The 22218-nt window shown below is 40.0% G+C and overlaps 1 protein-coding gene across 6 annotated transcripts in view; it reads right to left on the bottom strand.

The window, feature by feature from the left end:
• Nucleotides 1-2003: 2003 nt before the first annotated feature.
• SWT1 (SWT1 RNA endoribonuclease homolog) overlaps nt 2004-22218 on the bottom strand; it is a 69845-nt gene continuing 49630 nt past the window's right edge. For 4 of the 6 annotated variants that reach the window (XM_043553092.1, XM_043553093.1, XM_027818979.3 and 1 more), the window contains 3 exons: nt 14333-14399; nt 11840-11904; nt 2004-2224 (listed from right to left, as the gene is read on the bottom strand). In XM_043553092.1, the coding sequence (XP_043409027.1) occupies nt 2119-2224; nt 11840-11904; nt 14333-14399 (238 nt within the window). In that variant the 3' untranslated portion in view covers nt 2004-2118. Of the gene's footprint in view, nt 2225-10584; nt 10680-10705; nt 10746-11839; nt 11905-14332; nt 14400-22218 lie in introns of those variants that run through there. The other 2 variants (XM_043553090.1, XM_037907904.2) reach the window with 2 other exon arrangements.

Raw genomic sequence — 22218 nt, 5'->3', positions numbered from 1 at the left:
TATCAATGTTGTAGTTGTGGGTTTGTTCACAGGTCACTAACAAGCTCTTTATTTAAAAGATAAATCATCATAAATGGAAGTGAACCTACCCACTAAAAGCAAAATTTTAGGAGTTGCTAGAGCAGTTTGTTTCATTTACTATTTTTATTTATATATTTTTCTCACAGCAAAATGACTGACCAGGTTTTCTACAATTGGTTAATACTGAACTTAACGTGGCTCATTCAGCATTATTCTAAAGCATAGCACTTTCAAATCTAAGTAACTGAAGTTTTTCTAACTACATTTTAAAGTTCTGATCCATACAACTAAATTAGCCTAGGCTTAGGTCTAACGTTCCACAGTGAGCACCCCCCAGCTTTTTTCAGTCTCTGACTCCTTTCCTACTCTGTACAGCAATGATACTCCACACACTAGAACTAACTATGGTGGAATATTTGAGAGGTGGACCCAGACATCATAATGCCCATGAACTGAACATTGCTTAGGTATTGTTGGCTAATGACAGACCTTCATCCATATTAAATCAGTTTTAGTAACTGGTCAGAAAATTACTGAGAGCTATCTAACTTTTAGCAGGCCTGGGGAAAAAAAGTATGTATATGTAAAATACATGCTGTGATGCATTCCTGACACACTACCAAGTTTCACTGCTGCTTTGAAGAAGGAAATTGTCAGAGTGTTTGAGGACAACATCATTGACAGTATGTCATGAACAATCCTGAATTTTTTACCCCAAGCATACTGGGTACACATTAGATCAATCAGAATAGGGCAGCAAGGTATTTTTAAAAACAATTTTTCTGCAACTCAGAGCCTGTACTTTGGCAGCTTCTGAGACATTTGTGAATTCAGTACATAGAATAGTATATAAGAACATGAACAAAAGAAACTTTTCCCCCTCTAAGGTGGTAGAATTTGCTTGCCAAACTTTATCAAGACCCGAATAAAATCTCATCCTGCTCTTTTCTATAAGTGATTGGACCCATTTGCATCTACATAAAGTGAAGATTGTGCTATCTTGAACAGCCCTATTTATTAAGGAGTTATACTTCCAATAAAGCTGTTAAAAAATCAATGAAACAGTTTTACAGGTATCTCTGGTCTCTGTACAAGCAAACAGGTAGTGTTAAAGGGTAGAAGTATTGTAACTAGCTGTAGAGAAACTGAATAGCTGTGAACTGTTTCAGGAAACAATCAGGTTATAATTACATTCCAACAGCAATGTGTGCAACTTGAACAGCAGCAAGGGAAATCATTTGAAGGTGCCCAGCAGTAGAAAAGAAGTTCCTTTATAGATAAAGGTAGGTTGAAAAGGTGTGTGTGTTCATTTTGGGTTTTTTCAGATAACTATGTAAAAACCACCCAAATTTCTACCATAAGGGACAGGACAAATAGAATTACTAATCACTTATGTGTAAATAAAACTAGTTAATTTAGAGAGGAAGCAATTTTTAAGCAGTTTACTTGTTAGTACCTGTTTAACTCATACACCTAATAACACTAAGATCTTACCTACACCTTCTTTGCTTAAGGACAGGAAATTCTCAGCCCTTTGCTGTATGTACTGGTCTGAGTGGTACTAAGTTGATCACTGAAATCTATTTTTTCCTCCATTTTGCCTGTCATGTTTTAGGCAGACCAAAAAAATTTTTCCTTCAGGCTTGGACTTAAAGGTGTTTGAGCACAATAGCTTTTGTAGATTTGGTCTTGAACCTCTGTTTTGCACCACACCGTTTTCTTGCTTTGTTTGTGATAGAAGGGAGGTGTTTATAGGGCGGTTTTCTATACTATACAAAAACACGCTTTATTTTTTGCACTTTTAAATTAAAGTGGTCTAAATAGTTGATGTATGCTAAGTGTTCATCTCTGGAAGACAAGATTTAACACGAATGCCAACAATGCTGCTGGTGGACTCCTGTTGCTAGCTGAGTCGGGAGAAACATTTAATTCAGGAAGTAGGTTCAAGCGTAAATTAAACAGCACAGAGGAAAACGACTAGATTTTGGTTGTTCTAACAAAGTTTTCCATTTTATTTTTAAAAAAAGTACAGTTTAAGGAAGGGGAAGTTCAAGGGGGGAGAGAACACTAACTCAAAACCTGAATTTGATTGTAGTATCATAACCAGCCCCTATTTTTGGCCTCCATGTGGACAGATGCATTGCATTGTGTAATAGTGTATTCCAGCTGTGCCAGTTGGCAACATCCAACTGTTAACCTCTCTCTAGAAGGAAAGGAAAAGAAAAGATGTATATTAAACCAACCTATCAGCAGTCAATAACTTATAAAATGTCTATTTTGAGAGCAAAGCTGCATATTGTTATTCAAAGTAACATGGTATTTTCAGAGAGGCTGTGCACACAATCTTGATATCTGCCAAAAGTGCCATCCTTTATCTACATATTGTTTTAATCTTTCAAGTAGTAATATTAGTGAGTTTCAAAATAAGCTAAATATTCCCATCCCCAGCTGCATGCTGCAAGAACAGACATCACTATCACCATATTTATGGAATTAACATTTACCTAGACAGTCATGTACATGGAATAAAGTTGCCCAATGTATGCAGTTGAAACTACAGATTTGATTTTAAAAGCTCTTTTCCACTGAAGCTGTTTTTGAATTAAAACAATTCATGTAAATTCCACAAGTCACTTTTTCCTTTACTTTTGATTTTGTCTTCTCAATTTTTCCTAAGATTGCCTCATAACAGCCCCATTTCCACAAGGAATTTAAAATTAAGGGCTTAAGTATGTGAGCAGACTTCAGTGAGACTACTTGTACGCATGAAGTTAGGCACAGTACCTTGATGAATTAGAGCCTATTTGCTGTGTTTTCTGTTTTCCTACAGTAAACCTCAGTTTTTATGATAACCTCATCTGAGATAACTGGAAAGTTTATAAAGGTTGATCATTGTATGGCCCTGATGCTCAATTGCTGCAAAAGAGCATACAGTAGAACTTAGCTGCCTATCCATTAGAGCAGGGGTTCTCAAACTTCATTGCACCATGACCCCCCCCCCCCCCCTTACATCCCCAGGAGGGGGGAACTGAAGCCTGAGCCTGCTCAAGGCTCACTGCCCTGGGGGGTGGGGGGTGGCAAAATCTGATCCTCTCTGCTCTGGGGAGCCAAAGCTGAAGCTTGGGAGCTTCAGCCCTAGGCAGGGGGCCTGTAATCTGAGCCCTGTCTCACAGGACTGAAGCCCTTGGGCTTTGGCCCTGGGCAGAGGGCTTGGGTTTCAGCCCCCCCAGCAAGTCTAAGCCAGCCCTGACGGCCCCATTCAAAGGAGATCATGACCCACTTTGGGGGGTCCCAACCCACAGTTTTAGAACCGCTGCACTGGAGCTAGAAGCTGCCCCGATGCTACACACAAATCTGTGACCTTATTTTGCCCTCTCCCTCAGTCTCGAAAATAATGAGTGTGCATATTCTCAAAATTAGGCATTTAACTTTCATGGGATTCTGTTAGTACAATCATTAACATTTAGTTTAGACATGGCTTAATACTGCTCATTCAGAGTACAGGTACTGTATGACTTATACTGTGTTTCTGAAAAGGAATCCTGAGGACCCATTGTTCTAGCGTTAACCAATGATCGTTCAAAATTTATTTTGTTTCACTTTTGTTTGGTTTTTTTTGTTTAATTGTAGCTCATGTAGATGAAAGAGGATCCTGTTATAATACCTCCTTAACACAGTACACAAGCAATACATACAATGGGGCAGATAGTCAACTGGTGAAAATTGTAGACGTTCCATTGTCAGTTTACAGCAGTTGAGGATCTGCTCCAAGGGGTATTAAACCCTAGGTACCTGCAGCAATCAGAGTAACTTCTATTTTAAACAACACACTGAGTATGCAGAGTGGCAACTGCTGAGTTTTAATTTAAAATGGTATCCATTGCAGACACACACACACAGGCCTTTCAAACTATGAGTAGACCCCTTGTCTGAGAAAGGTAATAAATTTTTAGAGGAGAGAATAAATAAAACCACCTTCCAAATTGCCTGATTTCCAATTTTTGTTAAAAAAGAGAGAGAGAGTCTGAATACATATTTGGTGTGGCTGTAAAAAAAAAGTCAATGAGTTTCATAGTTTTTACTGAGGTAGCCTCTGCTCCCCCTCCCCTGGGGTTTCACAAAACCACACAGAGATGCTCTTTTAAACTTCATTCGAACAGCTAAACCTTTCCTAAGGCAGCAAGCTATTTTGCTAGATCTGACATCTGTATGTCTTAAATTTTCTTTCTAACTTGATCTTGTGTTGGATATTAAGTGGTAGATCTCACTCTATTTTAGCTTCACATCACTATTAAAGCTGGCAAATACTGAAACAAAAAACCCATAGTACATTCAAAATGTATTTTGCTGCACTATTGGAAGAAAATTAAGACTCAAAGCAAATTAAAATATTAATCTTAACACGTTTACCAGCAGGAATATCCACAGAAATAGCTAACAGTAACAAGCTATTCCTATTTCTCACAGATTTTAAATTCATGCTAGTGAGAATATGCCCTGTGCAAGGGATGCTAAGATACTGAGCCAATTGGGAACAGGAGCACATTATAGGTCCCCTGTATCCAGTCAAAACAGCTCATACTTGTAACAAACTGCCACAATTGAGTTACATACCAAGAATTGTTTGAAGAAGTAACTCAGCAAATAATTTTGAGCCGATTGTAACTTTTCTCATCAGAATATGTGAACAGACAAATATATTTGTTGAATAACATTCCTTATGAATTACTTGCTCCATTCTAATTGGGAATGTCAATGCTCACAGACAACTCATGGAACCAATTTTTGCAAGTCTTAAAATGGATATGGGCAGAGGAAGTTACAATTACCTAAATGGCAGATGCATAATTTAAAGACTAGGCTACAAAGAGAACTAGAGATCATCATAGAATATCAGGGTTGGAAGGGACCTCAGGAGGTCATCTAGTCCAACCCCCTGCTCAAAGCAGGACCAATCCCCAACTAAATCATCCCAGCCAGGGCTTTGTCAAGCCTGACCTTAAAAACTTCTAAGGAAGGAGATTCCACCACCTCCCTAGGTAACGCATTCCAGTGTTTCACCACCCTCCTAGTGAAAATTTTTTTCCTGATATCCAACCTAAACCTCCCCCACTGCAACTTGAGACCATTACTCCTTGTTCTGTCATCAGCTACCACTGAGAACAGTCTAGATCTATCCTCTTTGGAACCCCCTTTCAGGTAGTTGAAAGCAGCTATCAAATCCCCCCTCATTCTTCTCTTCCATTGACTAAACAATCCCCGTTCCCTCAGCCTCTCCTCATAAGTCATGTGTTCCAGTCCCCTAATCATTTTTGTTGCCCTCCGCTGGACGTTTTCCAATTTTTCCACATCCTTCTTGTAGTGTGGGGCCCAAAACTGGACACAGTATTCCAGATGAGGCCTCACCAATGTCGAATAGAGGGGAACGATCACGTCCCTCGATCTCCTGGCAGTGCCCCTACTTATACAGCCCAAAACGCCACTGGCCTTCTTGGCAACAAGGGCACACTGTTGACTCATATCCAGCTTCTCGTCCACTGTAACCCCTAGGTCCTTTTCTGCAGAACTGCTGCCTAGCCATTCGGTCCCTAGTCTGTAGCGGTGCATGGGATTCTTCTGTCCTAAGTGCAGGACTCTGCACTTGTCCTTGTTGAACCTCAGATTTCTTTTGGCCCAATCCTCTAATTTGTGTAGGCCCTCTATATCCTATCCCTACCCTCCAGTGTATTTATTGATTACTATAAATCTCCTAAAATGACAGCCACATAGAAATTCTATACAATATCTCTGTGGTAACTACCCTGCAACACAGCATACAGTCACTACCCCTACCTTCAAATAAGTCTCAGTCGCTCTGGCTGTTGTCCATGAAGCTATTTTGACTTATTACACTGGCTTTGTCATAGTGTTGAAAAAAAAAAAAAAATCTAAGTAATAATAGTTGGACAAAACAATTTACAATAGAAGTTTTATCATGAAGTATGTTGCAGTTGGCACTGAATCTCTTAGATCTACATCCATTGCAATTATGTGCAGCATTAAAAATCTAACACCTATTGGCATTACAGTCCCAATACCACCGTCTACCCAGGCAACACTTGATATGAATTTAGTGTGCATTTTGCCCAAGTAAGGATTTCAGCAGTATGTCCTTGATGCCAAGGGGTTCTAATGCAGTTGTCTCCAAACTTTTTGGATGGGGCACCCCCAGGCCAGCTCTAGGGAAGCGCAAAAAAAAAAAAAAAAAAAAGGAAGAAGAAGAGATGCCGCCAAAGAATCAAAGGTGCGGGAGCGCTGCAGCCGCTGTGCCAACAGCGCTCCTTGGGCGGCGCGCCTCCTGCCGTGCACCCCCAGGGATGATCTTGCTCACCCCACTTTCGAGACCACTGTTCTAATGCACAGGTAACATAATGCCTCTGAAAAGCAGAGCGGAAACAGTCTGGCAAAAAGTCAAACTGTCACAAGACCCACAAGTAATGCTGAGATGGTCCAAAACTATTGCTAGTCCTACCATTCAGTCAAGACCCCATCTGTATTTGAACGGTTAGGTTTTTATTTCCTATCAACACTTTGCTCAGCTACTGAGACTTTTTCTAGCTACAGAAATACATTCCTTTCATCTGTTTGTGAACTGATATTTTACAGCTATTTAAATAATGGTCACTTAGTGTCATGCCAGAAGTGGCTCCACTGCTGTCAGTGGATGAAGTTCTCCCTGGTTTATAAATGGAGCTATCAGTTTGGTAATGATGGCAGTATATACATTTCAAATATCATTAATGAAGGAAAGATAGCCTTTGGAGACAGTCTAACTAATACTGGTATATTTGGATTTAGTCACTGCAGTACTTGAATAACTAAATCATCCTGAGCATCCATTACTTTGTCACAAGAGAATCTTGGGGGTGGAGATTGTTTTTGCCCCCCCCCCTTTTTTTTTTAAGAATGTGTTTTATTTCACTTTACTATGCAAAGGAGACTATTGTACGGCACCTTTAACACACAAATTTATTGCATAAATAATTGTTACAAGCTGTCTGCCTAGCCAGAGGTCTAGACATGGCCAAAACTATGGAATTTCACAGCCAACATCCAACTGATTACATAGAATCACTAAAAGCCCGGATATCACTACCCTGAAAGATTCTTGCTATGGAAATAGCACAAAATTCTAATGGCCTCAATTACTAGCCATTAAATAAATAAATAAATAAAATTACTAGATATAAAACAGAAACAGTAAGAGCCATGCAACAATCAATCAAGTACAAAGGGCTAAAGCATGGTTTTGGTAGAAAAAGTTAACGATAGTGACATCTATGGGGTCCTTATTTATATTTTGTTAATGACTCATGTCCAGGGCAAAGAATCACATGAGTTGGCCCACTGATTTAATTGGGACTACCTGCATGAGTAAGGATTTAAGGGATTATGGGTTTTACATTCAAGCGCCTAAATCTGCTAAAGTATCAGCCAAAACAAGATTGTTCTAACTGCTTTTCAAATCCCGAATACAGTTTTCCAGTGCTGGAGAATACATTTCTACCTCATACCACATAGTTACAATAAAGATTCCAGAAGCAGAACTTGGCTGCTATGTTACCTCTGCATTATCCTAAGTAATAAAACTCAATTTTTTCAGCAGATAAGACACAGAGGAGCGGAGAAGAGCAGTAGGAAAAGTTTTGTTTTGTAAACAGTCACTTTCACAATCATTCCCGCACACTTCTATAATACCCAATACATAATCACAGTACATTAAAGGCTGCATAGCAGAAATATACCTTTTTCCATTTTACATCTACACCTGACCATCGTTCTGAAAATGCCAGTGGCTCGTTGCTCTTTCCTACCTCACTGCAAGAGCAGGAAGCATTAACAGAGCATGTTGTCTTTGCCAAGTGCCAAAAATACCTGTCTGCTTGAATTAAGCATTGTGTGTGCAAGGCAGCAACGTAAAAACACTGGAGATCATTAATCTCAGCCCTTTTTAAACACAGGTTATAATTATTCGTTTCGGGACAAATGAGGCAAATGCCTATGCAAATATTACAGTAGGATTAAGTTAATGCCATGCTTGAAACAATGAATGCAGTGGGCATTTGCCTGGGTAAAGAGTAAGAGACAGACCCTCTAGGTCCTTTGGCTCTTTATCTGTTAAGCTTCTTCATTCACAGCAAGTTTTAAATTAAGCAGTGGTATCACACCAGTTTACTTTGTCCACTTTGTAGCTCCTCTTTCTGTGTAGCTAGGCATTTCAGTTACAGCACAAGCTTCCTCCAACACAACCCATATTGCTGATGCTTGCTTGTGCTTTTGAGTGAGTGATGCGTGTTGTGAAGGGAAAACAGTTTTTGGCTAACTCTGTCGAGATCAAATAGGATCACAGATATTGAACATAGAGCCTGGTCCTGTAACCCTTATTCACATGAGTAGTCGCACTCACTGGAATCAGTGTGTGCCTGGAAGTAATGACTACTAATGCAAGTAAGAGTTGTAGGATCAAGCCTTTACTTTGAGCTGCAAGTTTAAACTAAATGCTTTCATGCAGCCTGAAGAAACAGCAATTGAGTCAGTTGCAGATCCAAGACTAAAATGACTAAATTACTTAAGATAAATTCAGTTATCTGCTCCAGGCAAGGGTGCATTTACACTGTATCTGCAACTATTTTGCATTTAGAGTTTTGTTAGGCAATAACAATCTGAACATTAAGGATCTAAAGCTGGTTAAATGCAATTTCAGTGATTTCCCCCCTCGCCCTCGCCCAGCCATTTTGAACATTTATTTTTTACGAAGAAACATTTTATCATGGATCTACTAAAATATTTTATCACAGAGGACTTAGGGACATTAAACAGCCTACTCACATAAGCACACGACAGGTCTGTTCCCTTAAATAACACTTCAAACCAGGTGCTGCATAGTTTACACACACATTATTTCTCTTCAACAGGTGAATATTACATGTCAATACAGCCCATCTATGAAAGCGAAATCATTCAAATGTATGACATGACTTCTGGGAATAATTTACAGCAGTGACAGGATAATGCATGAAGACATTCTAATTACCAACTATAGTTATGTTTGAACTCACTTGCAACACAACTGTTAGAAACTGCCTGATTATGTCTCTTTGCCCTTCTATACACTTGTGGTGGCAGGTAGTATAAGTGTAGCTACATGCGTGCTTTCCACTGTGGCTATATCCACACTGCAATACATAGCAACATGTGGCAGTGAAGGACTTCTTCAGCAGGGAGAGGCTCTGGCAGTGGAAATCTGCAGGAGAATTTCACTGCAGCAGAGAAATGCTCCAGTAGCAGGGAGCTGCCAGACCCTTTCCCCGCTGCCTTGTCCCACCAGTGCCTTTCCCTGCTACTGGAGCCTCTCTCTGCAGCAGGGAAAGGCTCAACAGTGGGGAGGCAGCAGGATGCTGCACTGCTAAAAATTCCAGTGTAGATAGGGGAGGCATGGCCTGGGCATTAAGAGACACATATATATACACAAACCCTAAAGTTCTGGCATGTCTTTGTTCGCCTAAGCAGTGAGTCACTGTCTTCATTGCTATTTATACCCATGCTGGGGGGGCATGCAGTGTACGTACTCGACATGATGCTGTAAGTGCAGACAGCCTTACAGACATTTTCCTCCACTTATCTAGCCAATAACACAACAACATACAAATAACATGGGGCAGGTCTATTTACAAAGTTAGCTAGTGAACAATACCGATACAAATTATGAACCTGGAAAGCAATCAGAACGATTTTGACAATACAGTCTAAGATATTCCTTAGAAACAAGCTCAGGAAAATATCTGCAACTCAAACACAAATATTTAATTTCCTTCCGACTTAATTAAAATCCTGCCTAAGATATTGTAGTGCCAATTGATTAGTAGACAAGATGAACATGAAAGGCAAGATTTAACATCCAGGCTCTCTTACGCTAACAAAGAAATTGTGCAATAGGGTATGAGTTCCATCTGGGACTATCGATTTATAGTAGCTATATCCAATTCTCAATGGGCCAACAGGGATTGTTTCTACATCTCCTTACTGCAAGAGGGAGCCTGATAGCATTAGCATTTTTATAGCATGTTGTTTTGCCATCATCACAGCTCAGAACATGCTACTGATGTCATGAAACTCAAATACATCCCTTTTCTACTTGTGAAAAAAGGGGATAGGACAAAGGAGATGCATGGAAGATACTGAAAATAGGCTCTGGGTGTACCAGTTAAAGATCACCATTCCTGACTCAGAAGTGTCTTTGCCTCTCCTGTCATGCATGATTTTATAATTATTATTGCCAGTGGCTCCAAGATTTCTTCAGCTAATTCCTTCCATAACCTCAGGTGAATAGCATTCGGCCCCATTCAAATTGGTCAGAAAAATCTCTGAGGTGTTCTTTACTTAACCTGATCTGCATCCCTTCCCCTTTATTGTCTATGGTAACTTCTCCCAAAAAACAATATGTGACCAGATAACTAGCAAAGACTGAAGCAAAATAGGGATTGAGCAGCTCCGCCTTCCTATCATCTTCCGTTACCAACTTACCTTCTCCATTGAGCAATGGACCCACACCATCCTTGATCTTTCTTTTTTGGCTGACGTATTTGAAGAACCCCTTCTTGTTGTTGTCTCTAACATTTCTTCACACACACACACACACACACAAAACATTTCCAGTTGCTCAGATCCAAATATAAAGAAACACACTGAGAAAGATGGGAAATTAAGTAATTTGAGGCAATATCTCCATTTGGTTTAAGATCAACAATCAAGCCTCCGTTATTTCTGCCTGTGATAGGCCACACCATGGCTCTATTTGTGACAGTTAGAACTATGTTCCCAATTCAGCAATGCATTTACTCATGTACTTACGTTCCACTGACATCAATTTAAAACACATGCTTAAGTCCTTTGCTGAATCAGAGCCTAAGTTCATAAATGGCTGTCAGAGCATGATTCTCAACATGGCTGTGGATAGGGTTTTGTTTTACCAAGTATTCTCCCCCAAAATAATGTGCACATTACCCTAGGTGTGTGCACAAACACTAAGCATGGTAGACTTCTTGTTCTCCCCTATATTAGCAGGGTGTTGAGCTTTGTTAGCCCTGTCCACACCAGCAGGACAAAGTCCACAACTAGCAGGTGTAGGGGAAGAACAGTGTTTGATGTCCATGCCAAATGCAGCTCAAAATTCTAGTGTAGGCAAAGCTTTAGACACCAGTCACCCTTATCCCCAAATGTTTGTACAATTCAACCTCTTTTTTCAATTTATTTTTTAAAAAACAAAACAAACAAAAGCTTCTATATTAAGTTTGTTTACTTCTAAGAACCTACTTCTTTGGACTGAGTTTATTCCAGACTTAGGGCTGGTCTACATGTGCATTAGTCGGTGCTAAAATATGTGAAATTCTAGTGTGCACTAGCATGTCATGCATTCACTGGCCTATATGAACCCTGCTGGCACACTCAAAGGCACTTAGTGTACTTTAGTGTCCAGTTTCTAGGGCCTACATTAATAAACACTAGGAGACATTTAGAGTGTGCCAGTGGTGTCCAGACGGGCCAGCATGTAGACAAACCTTTAAGAAAACTCAAACATATAGTGGATCAAAAACAGTAAGTTGGAAGCAAACAACAGATCAGCTCCCTCAATAAATCTTAAGAACTATTTTGTATAGTAGGGGGATAATGGTTATTTTCTCTTAGAAAAATCTCCAAGTACCATAAAGTAAAGCTTAACAAAATACAGTGCTACAACTGTTTCAGGAAATCCAGTAGACGTAATCAATAACTGACTTACCTATACACTTCCTGTGAAACACACTCATAGAGTTCCTCAGCAGTAAATTTTATGCTGGTATTTATCTAAGATGAAAGAGGGAGAGTTACTTAGGATCACATACTAATTAAAGTCTCATGGCTGACATAACATACATTGGACCTAATGTTTACACACTTAACTGGAACGATCTCAAGTCTAGACAATGGGAAAAGAATTGAAGTCAGACTATATAGTACAGATCAAGTACTCCCTATTCAGAACGATAGGGCAAAACAATCTGGAGCTAACAGTGTAAGTATCATCCTGATTTTATTTAATAGCATTTTTATAGCAGCTTCCAGATAACTCTCTAGTACAGAAAGAATCATTCCCCCAATTCCATAGCAAAAGATTTAAAGAATTCTGAGCTCTGAAATCCATAAACAAATATACTAAGCATACACAGTAGATGTGAAAATAGTAATACATCCTGTAATAAAATGCCTATATGGAATACATATTTTTTGAATGCCCATACTTATATGGACCCATTAGTCTTTTATTTTGAGTTCAAGTGTCCGATAGTGTCCCTGATCTGTTATCAACAGAACAATATTTTCTATTTTACAAGTTTAACAGGATCGGGGAGACACTGTTGTCTGCTTTGTAACAGGATTTTTAAGGATGTTGAAGTGGCTCCTAGAGGCAGATTTTTAAAAAAATAAAATAAAAAAAAGAGACCTATATAAACAGAGTTCTGAATTTCAGGTTTCATGTAAACATTCCAAACACTGCAATGCCACATACTTGTTTCTCTGTTTGGGTCCTTAGGTTGCTGTTTTGGGTCCACACTTTTAAAGGGAAAAAAATTCAAATAATGGATAAGAGTGACCTAGTTACAATAGGGACAGTTGTTGTTTAGGGGTCATCTTTCTGTAACAACTGACCCATGTGATTGTGGTGAGGGTTATTATTTATATTCTAGTAGGTCTTAGAGGTTCCAATCAAGACTGGAACCCAACTGTGCTAAGAACTATACAAAACACACGGACAAGGCAGCAGCCCTGAAGAGATTACAAATATACCTATAGCATATTATAGCATCACCCATTGTATAACCCTGGACAACTAGCAGCAAAACTGCTAATGTACACTGATTCCTTAAACTTAGTTGCCAATTGGGTGCTGTTATGACAAGTTTAGTCTTTAAAAATAACTCATTTTATCTTGAATGTTGGCTCTATTAGAATGAGCAACACAACCAAAAGTAAGATAACTGGCGATTCCAATGCTAGAATTGAATGTCATCCCTAGAATTAAGTTTTTCAAAGTAACTACGTAATTTCATCACAAATCTTATGTAAATTATTTGTACTCTGTGTGAAAATATATTTCTAGGTTTTGATATTTCCACATGTGATATAATTCAACTTCAAAATAAGGAGTTAAAAGTTATCTAAAAATCGACAATCTAGAAGTTAGGAACCTAGACCAAAAAAAAAAAAAAAAAAAAAAGTAACACATGCAATACGTTACCAGGAAAGTGACCGAAACAAACATAGAAGGTGACTATCATTTTACTGATGGGGAAAATGAGCACACATGTTGAGCCTCACTCAAGGTCACAAAGCCCATTTCTATGCAAGAGTCAGGAATAGAACCCAGATCTCCCAACTCTGCATCCTCAGCTGTAGTCACAACATCCTTTCCAATTTTATACAGACGCCTTTTGCTGGATTGTCAATTTGTTCCTGAAATATTTTATTCCTTGCATAGTGTATATATTCATATATATTCTAACAAGATACAGTTTGATTTCTTAGTGTGTTGTGTTAATGCGGTTTTTAGGAATACTGTTGTTCATGTTAACTAGTGCACAAACCATCACTCATGTGGCAGTGGCTACCCACACAGGCACTCACTTTCAAACAAACACTTTTTAACTGAAGTCCTATAATACAACTGGTGATCTCAGATTACCTTAATTTCTCTAAATTGAAGGCTGCAGGCCCCATATGACTGCCTAATGGATTAAGTTAGTATTATTTTTGTAAATTATTAGACTGGTGATATTTTGGTGACTGTTAATTTTAAAAACTCCCCTGTAATGAGTTTATAATAAACCAGTGTCCTAAATTTCAAGGCTGCAGCTTGAACAGGGTACCTGAATGGTTGGAGTTCCATTAGAAAGTCCAATGACATCTGATAGAAAGAAACAGTTGACATTTTTCCCCCTTAGACTTTATGACGAATAATGACCAAGAGTACCAAATTTCACAATTCTAGCTCAATTGGACCATGAATGGTAGCTCTACTGGTTAGGCAACTCACTACATTTGCCTGTAGTATGACATTTGGGGATTTTTAAGAGCAGGCTGGACAAACACTTGTCAGGGATGGTCCAGATAATACTTAGTCCTGCCTTGAGTGCAGGGGACTGGACTAGATGACCTCTCGAGGTCCCTTCCAGTTCTATGATTCATCTTCATTATACATTTCCATTAAAGATTTTCAAAAAGATAAATTTCATACCTCATTACTGATTAGGAAGTTATAGAGCATCCAAATGTCTTGAAAACTACTGTTTGGGGTCAAAACTCTAAAAAAAGAAAAAGAAAAAAGTTTAAAAGATGTTTTGTAAAAGAGCAAAAATACCCTGGAATGATATACATCTAAATTAGTAAGATACAGAAACACCTCACTGTGTAAAAATCCTAATGAGTTCCAGAACAAAACAAAATGAACACTCACAATCATTTCTGACAGCTGATATTTTTTCCCCCCCAATTAAAAGAACTAAAAGAGTTTATTCTCTTAGTGGGAAAGTTCTATAGAAGGTTTTTCCCCAATTAAAAATTCTAATACGGTTTTCACATCAGCCACTTCACTCCATAGAAAGGGGGGGAAAGCATTAACTAAAAGCCTTTTGTTTCTCACTAGCAAAGCCTCTCTTGTGTCCAGAGGGCAACAGAAAACGGATACACAATGCAAAGCTTTCCCACACTTCAAAACAACAAACAAAAATGAAGGACTAGGTACAGTTTGAATTTTTCCTGCATATTTCCCGTTGGGTATTTTAGTTTAGAGGGTTTTGTGGGGGAGAAGAGAGGGGAAATGGGACTGGTGAACCAGACTGACATGCTAAGTTACTGATTCTTTTATTCATCCACAGAACACATACAGCACTGTCAACAACACTTCAAGTTTCCCCATAGTGCCTATGCATGTATTTTACACCACAAACAGAGGTACCACCTGTGGGAGCGAGATGGAAGTTCAGTCTATCCATACCCATTCAGTCCTTGGCCCTTCTGCCGAGATTGCCAACAAAGGTACTTTATCAGTTTTAAGAACTGATCTACACTACACAGTTAGATAGACATAAGGCAGCTTATGTTGACCTTATTATGTGAGTGTCTACACTACAGCCTTCCTCCCACCGATGTAAGAGCCTTACTACACCAAAATAACAACTCTGCCTCCAGGAGAGGCGTAAGGCTTATGTTGGGGTAGTTAGGGCGACATAGCATCTCTATAGACACTGCAGTTCCTTACATTGTTTGTTGGCTGTCTTGTCAATTTCACGGCAAGAACTCTGAAGTTGACAAGAAAGCTGGGAAGTTAGAGCCCAGCTGCCCCTCACTCTCTTGGAGAATGCCTCCCCAGCTTTCCTGGTCAGGAGCCAGGGCAAGAAGCCCGGGTGATGCTCCTCACTCCCTCCTGGGAGCCGGGCAGCTGTGTCAATTTATGACTGGCATATGAAAATGATGGAATGGATGGGACACACTGAAGAGGAGGGAGGGAAAGAAAGAAGAAAGGATGGATAGGAGCAAGGAAGGCAGGGGGAATGAAGCTAGAAGCAAAGGGACTGTAGGGGGAACATAGGAGGGGAAGTCAGAACTAAACAGCCAGAGAGCAAAGAAAGAACATCCATACAGTAGCTCAAACTGAAGAAAGCAGAGTCTGGGGTCCTGCTTGAAATGTGGACTAGTGTCTTGCTCTGACTGGCTGTAGGACTGACTGCATCAAGGAGTGCTGTTCATCCTCCCTCAGCCCATGTGGCTGAGGAAGGGGAAATCATGCTGAGCCTAACCCTGCCCCACTCTTATGCTTCTGACCAAGTTTCTACCAAATGAATGTCCTGTGTATATTACAAGAACTATACTGGGATCTGCGCTACGAGACCTGCCTATAAATCGACACTTAAGTGCTGTTTTGACACATCTCTGGAAACTAACTGCTGGCTAGATAAGTGGTACAAGATACACGGTTTGGTTTTGTGAAACACTAGCCTTTTTTATGGAGAGAAGGGGCTATACCAGGGTTTCTCAAACTGGTATCTGCGGACCTCTGGCGGTCCAAAAGGTTACTCCAAAGGATCTGCGAGTTATGTCCAGGGCCACCGACGCCGCTTATCAACTTCTCCCCCTCCTCCTACTGCCTCCTGCATGCAGCAGAATAGCTGTTCAGTGGCATGCAGGAGGCACTGGGAGAGAGAAGGAGGAGCAGGGAAGGGGCACGCTCGGAGGAGGGGGTGGAGTGGGGGCAGGGCCTGGGGCTGAGCTTGGGGGTCCATGAAAATTTTAAAATCAAAATGGGGGTCCTTGGGTTGCTAATGTTTGAGAATTGCTGGGCTATACAATTTGGAGGAATGCCATCTCAGTAGAAGGGGAACCTATTTTCTAGGTGACAGGCTGGTTAGGCTACTTAGGGGGGCATTAAAATAACAAAAAGAAAGGTGAAAAGGAGGAACAAATGAACACATTTAGTATAAAATCAAGACATTGAGAACAAAATTAATCAAAGGATGTGAAGAGAAGTTCTTTAATTGCTTATACATGAACGCCAGGAGCCTGGGTAATAAGAGAAATTGATCATTTATGAGCTTAAATTTCACCAAGTTGGTATTACTGAAACCTGGTAGGAAGATTGATATAATTGGAGTGCTAAAAATCAGTGGTTATAAGCTATTTAGGGGGGACGGAGTGGGCAAGAGGGGAAAGGGAGTAGCACTCTATGTCAAAAATAATCTTACCTTTTTTTCTGAGTCACTGACCACCCAGAAGCAAGTGATCTTGGGTGCTTAGGGTGCTTATGGATCAATGTCTTAACAAATAAAAGCACAAAATGGGAGTACTAACTAGTGTCTGCTATAGACCACCAAAAACAAACACACAAACAAACAAACAAACAAACAAACAAACAAACAAACAAACAAACAAACAAACAAACAAACAAACAAACAAACAAACAAACAAACAAACAAACAAACAAACAAACAAACAAACAAACACACAAACACACAAACAAACACACAAACACACAAACACACAAACACACAAACACACAAACACACAAACACACAAACACACCACCCCAAACCTGGATAAGGTTAAGTAGGAGAAAAAAAACTGCACTATCATAGGGGACTGCAATCTGAGTGACATTCTGGAGGTCTCATGCTGCCAGCACTAAAACATTCAGAATTCCTAAAAGTTACAGATGACAATTTCCTAACTCCAATCCAATATGGGGAAAGTGTGTGTGTGTGTGTGTGTAATTATCTATCTCAAGTATGTACACACACACACACACACACACACACACACACACACACACACACACACACACTTTAAAAGAGCCAATTTCACAAAGCTGAAAACAATTATGAGCCAAATCAGCTGGGAGAAAGAATTTGAAAAGGAAAATGTGAATAATAATTGGGAACTATTACGTTTTACTAAATGCACAAAAAGCCATGATATCTCAGTCAACAGAGAAGGTGACACCGCTTAAAAAAACAAGTTGGCTTAAGGGGGAAGTAAAAGTAGCTATATATTTAAAAAAAAAAAAAAAAAAAAAAAAACCAAACACATGCAAAAATCAAAAAAGGGGAAATTTTTAAATCAAGATTGGATGTTTTCCAACAGACATACTGCAGTTTAAACAGGAATTAATTTGAGGAAGTTCTATGGCCTGTGTTAAGCAGGAAGTCAGACTAGATCAGGGGTTCTCAGACTTTTGTACTGGTGACCCCTTTCACACAGAAAGCCTCTGAGTGTGACCTCCCCTTATACATTAAAAATACTTTTTAATGTATTTAACATCATTATAAATGCTGGAGGCAAAGCAGTGTTTGGGGTGGTGGCGGACAGCTTGCGACCCCCCATGTAATAACCTCGTGACCCCCCTGAGGGGTCCGAACCCCCAGTTTGAGAACCCCTGGACTAGATGATCACAACGGTCCCTTCTGGCCTTAATCTAGAAATATGAATCTATAAAATGGTCAGTCTGAATAAACTGCTCAAGACAGTACAGTATTTTCAGGTTAAAGACACTGGTTGTACTCACTGAAGAAACATTACATGAACTTAAAAAAATGGAGAGAGAGAGAAAGAAGTTATGCTAGAGATATATTTACAACAATTTCTCCCACATGAATTCTTTAGAAGTCAGTTTTTTTCCTAAATGTGCCTAATTATTGTTTCCAACTAAAATTAAAAAAAAAGAAAAAAAAAAAAGTCTTGGAACAGAATTCTTGCAAAAAATTCTAAATGCGTTTCTAGGCCACGGCAGTCATTTTAAAGAATGGCAACCGGAAGATCATAATCAACCATCTACTGTTTTTTTTAAAATGTCCCATTTCTTCCCTGCCCTGTAACCACTTTTGTTCTTTAAAACTACATTTTCTGTTTTAGTAGGAGATGTACATGAATCAAACTCCTAGATCCAAAAGCCGTCTGAAATCTAGAATGTTTGGATTCAGATCAATCCTAGTTAAATTATTATATCAAACTCATCACTTTGTTCGTAGCTCAGGCTCATCTCTATTTTCAGTGTAAAGGTGTATTCTCCTCAGCCATGGAAAGGTATCTAAGAAGCAACCTCTAACAATCCCATAAGACATTGAGTGAATGAGTTCTTCGGTTTAAAATTCTAATTGTGAACTAGAACCATTAGTTTTGTGACCAACTGTAATAGGGATAGCTCAGTGGTTTGGCCTGCTAAACCCAGGGTTGTGAGTTCAATCCTTGAGGGGGCCATTTAGGGATCTGGGGCAAAAAAAATTGGGGACTGGTCCTGCTTTGAGCAGGGGGGTGGACTAGATGACCTCCTGAGGTCCCTTCCAATCCTGATATTCTATGATTCTATGATTAAATTACTTTATCTTTATTCCCAACCTTAGATGGTAAGCACAAAAAACAAAAAAAAAGTGAAGTGTGGAAAACCATTGTGTCAACTGTATACTTAGCTATCCGGAAAAATAAGGGTTACGTCAAACCAAATAATAAATGGGGACATGCTGCACAATTTAGATCCAGCTCCAAACTTCCCAAAGTTCAGACTGTTGTAGAATACAACTGCTTCATGATAGTGATCATACTCAAAAACCCCATGCATCTGGACGTCCCACACCCAGACACCCCCGCCAAGCCTCACCTGTACACCCAGAACCCCGTAGCACTCCATACCTGAACCCCACCAAACCTCCACTCCTGCATCTGGAGCCTCCTGCACCCAGACCACCTCCTAGAGCTCCCTGCACTTAAACCCCACCCTGACAAGCCACACCCTCCCGCACCCCCTGAGCACCCACATCCAGATCCCCCACACCACTGACCCGAACCAGTTGCACCCAGACCTCCGCCCCACCAAGCCCCACTCCCCCAGCACCCAGACTCCCCCTTTGAGGCCCCCACACCCTCTGCTGAGCCCCAACCACCTTCACCTGGAAGCCCCTGCAGAGTCCCACTGCCCTGTACCTGGAACCTCCCCCGCCCACAAGCCTCTGTGATTCCAGATCCCCCTACATCTAGACTCCCAACTGAGCTGCCTGCACCCAGATTGTTCCACACAGAACCCTCTCACCCCACACCTGGATCCCCCCACACTGAGCCCCTTCACATGGCCTGGTTGAGCCTGCCTGTCCCACACCTGGTGTATCTGGTGCAGAGGGGCAGGGCCCCAGGGTGTTTCTGGGCTAGGCCCAGGCCTTCGGCTGTATCAGGGTCAGGTGCAGCCTCACCACAGAGTCTGCTTCCCAGGGGGTGCTGCAGGGTGATCTCCCACCTTTGTGCAGTCAGTGGCCTGTGCTCCCAACTGCCATGCTGGAGCCTCTGCATTTATTTATTGACAAATAAAATTTGCCGAATTTTGAAATATTGTGCACAGAATTTTTAATTTTTTGGCACAGAACGCCCTCAGGAGTAAAGACCACTTTAAAGCAAGGAACAGATCAGGAATAATCAATGGCCGGTATTAACATATATCCAGGATTCCTGTTTAAGAACTAGAAGCCATCCCAAACTGTTTCACACCAGTTACCCAAACTAAATAAGCTATATCAGCAACAGGACTTTTTGCCAGTATAAATTGTCCACACTAGGAGAGTTTGCTGGTATATCTATACTGGCAAACCCTGGAAGTGTAGACAAGCCTAATTCACTGATTCTCAGTTGAAGCTGGTTTCTAGTTCTTAATTTCTCAGTCTGGTGGAGGAAAGGTTGGATCCAATGTTCTAGTTTGGACCATTTTTAAACTTATAAATTTTTAAATAAAACTTATTCGCTACTAAATTAGGTCTATGTTAGCCACCATAATCATACTTAATAACACTGACACAATGGTGTGGACTTAACTTTTAAACTTGACATGTGTCTATGCACAAGAATACAAATTACATAAAATAGACACGCACATACCATTTGAAAAAGAACTTTTGCAGAAGCTTACTTTCACCTCCTCCCGTGACCTCCATGTATTGAGCTGACAAATTTATAAAACAAGCAAACAAGTTATATCCAGAAAGAAGCAGAATATACTAGTACTGAAGTTTGATAGCACAGCGAAGGAAACAGAGAGCAACTGTCTTCTAAAAGGTATGAAGAAACCTCGGTTGCAAGATAACTCAAGAAAGGCCATATAGTGCTAAGAACAGTGCTCTTCAAAACTGCATTTACTCTGTATCTGCTAGTGAGAAACTTTTTGTACCAGCCAACCTAGTTGTTTTTCTTCCATTAAGGCATTAAAATAAAGTTAAGAACCACTGTGTATTTTTTAAACACTATGTGCCTGATTTTCAGGTAAGTTCCCACAGTTCCAGCTGAAGTCACTGGAAATTCTAGGAGCTCAACAGCTCTGAAAAATCAGGTGCCATGTGTTTAAGAAATGAAATTATAATCCTGGACTTCAATTTATTAAAATGTTTCCATCGCTAGATCTGCACTTTTTAGATACAATTCAAAAGCATTAAAAATAAAAATATCCCTTTTCCATTAGATGTTACTAGCATACGGAGAACAAGTTAAGAAAGTCAAGTCATTTAATGCAACCAAACATGCTCCATTATGTTCCACAAATGCACTACCTAGGATTAGATGTTTAAAACAGGACTATGTGAATTTTTTTTCCCCATTATAATGCACTATGATCAGTTAACAGATTCACTGTGAAAGCCTTGTTCGAAATGGTGAACTATTTCAAAATTGGGACAGGAACAAAGAGCCCATTTTTCTTAGAAGTGTACTGAGGGAAAAGGACATTTTAAATTAAAAAAACATGACTTAGGGTTACTTACTGAAGCAAGTTTTAATTATTTTTTTTTAAAAATCAGTTTAAGAGCGAGAATATGGTACCGAAAACATGCAGGCAATAATAGTTTCTCACATACAAATTCTCAAGGGCCCAGATTATGCATAAAAACATTTTTTTCTTTTAAAAACTAGCTATACTTGCCAGAAGAAGCTGATGGCTTGTACAAACCCCTCTAGGAACCTTAAATGCTTCTCTGGTTTAAGCTTTTTAAAGATTGGCAGATCTATTCATTTTTAGTGCTCCCATCAGCATGGTAACTGGAAGACGAAAAGCAGCTAACAATAAAATAATAATTAAAAAAACTTTCATAGGATTAAGTTGGTCTGGGCCAACTATAGCTTTTATTACTATTGATATTAATATTTGGCACTTATATAGTGTCTCTCACCATAGCATCTCAAAGTGTTAATTACAACTTTGGGCTAAATTCACTGCTGATGTAAGTAGATGCAACTCCAGTATATGATTTTGGACCATTAAATCTAACACTCTTAACATTTACAATTTACTCTTAAAATTCAATAAGTTAGGGAGAATTAGTGGTTTCCCCACGATCACGCAACAAATCAGTATCAGAGCTGAAAACAAAAGCCATGACTCCTGATGTCCTATTCCAGTGTTTCTCAAACTGGGGTCCCTGGACCCCTGGGGGTCCCCAAGGGTACTCTAGGGGGTCCACAGGCCCTGCTGAGAAATTGCTCCCCCTTCCTCTCAGCATGCCAGGGAACAGGCTTTCTACCTGCCCTGGCTCCGTGCTGCTCCTGGAAACAGCCAGCAAGTCCCTGCATCCCCTTGGGGGGTGATGAGGCACGGGGTGGTCTCAA

Source organism: Chelonia mydas, chromosome 8 (genome assembly GCF_015237465.2).
Source record: "Chelonia mydas isolate rCheMyd1 chromosome 8, rCheMyd1.pri.v2, whole genome shotgun sequence".
Classification (NCBI taxonomy): domain Eukaryota; kingdom Metazoa; phylum Chordata; order Testudines; family Cheloniidae; genus Chelonia; species Chelonia mydas.
This window is presented reverse-complemented; position numbering and strand designations above follow the sequence as displayed.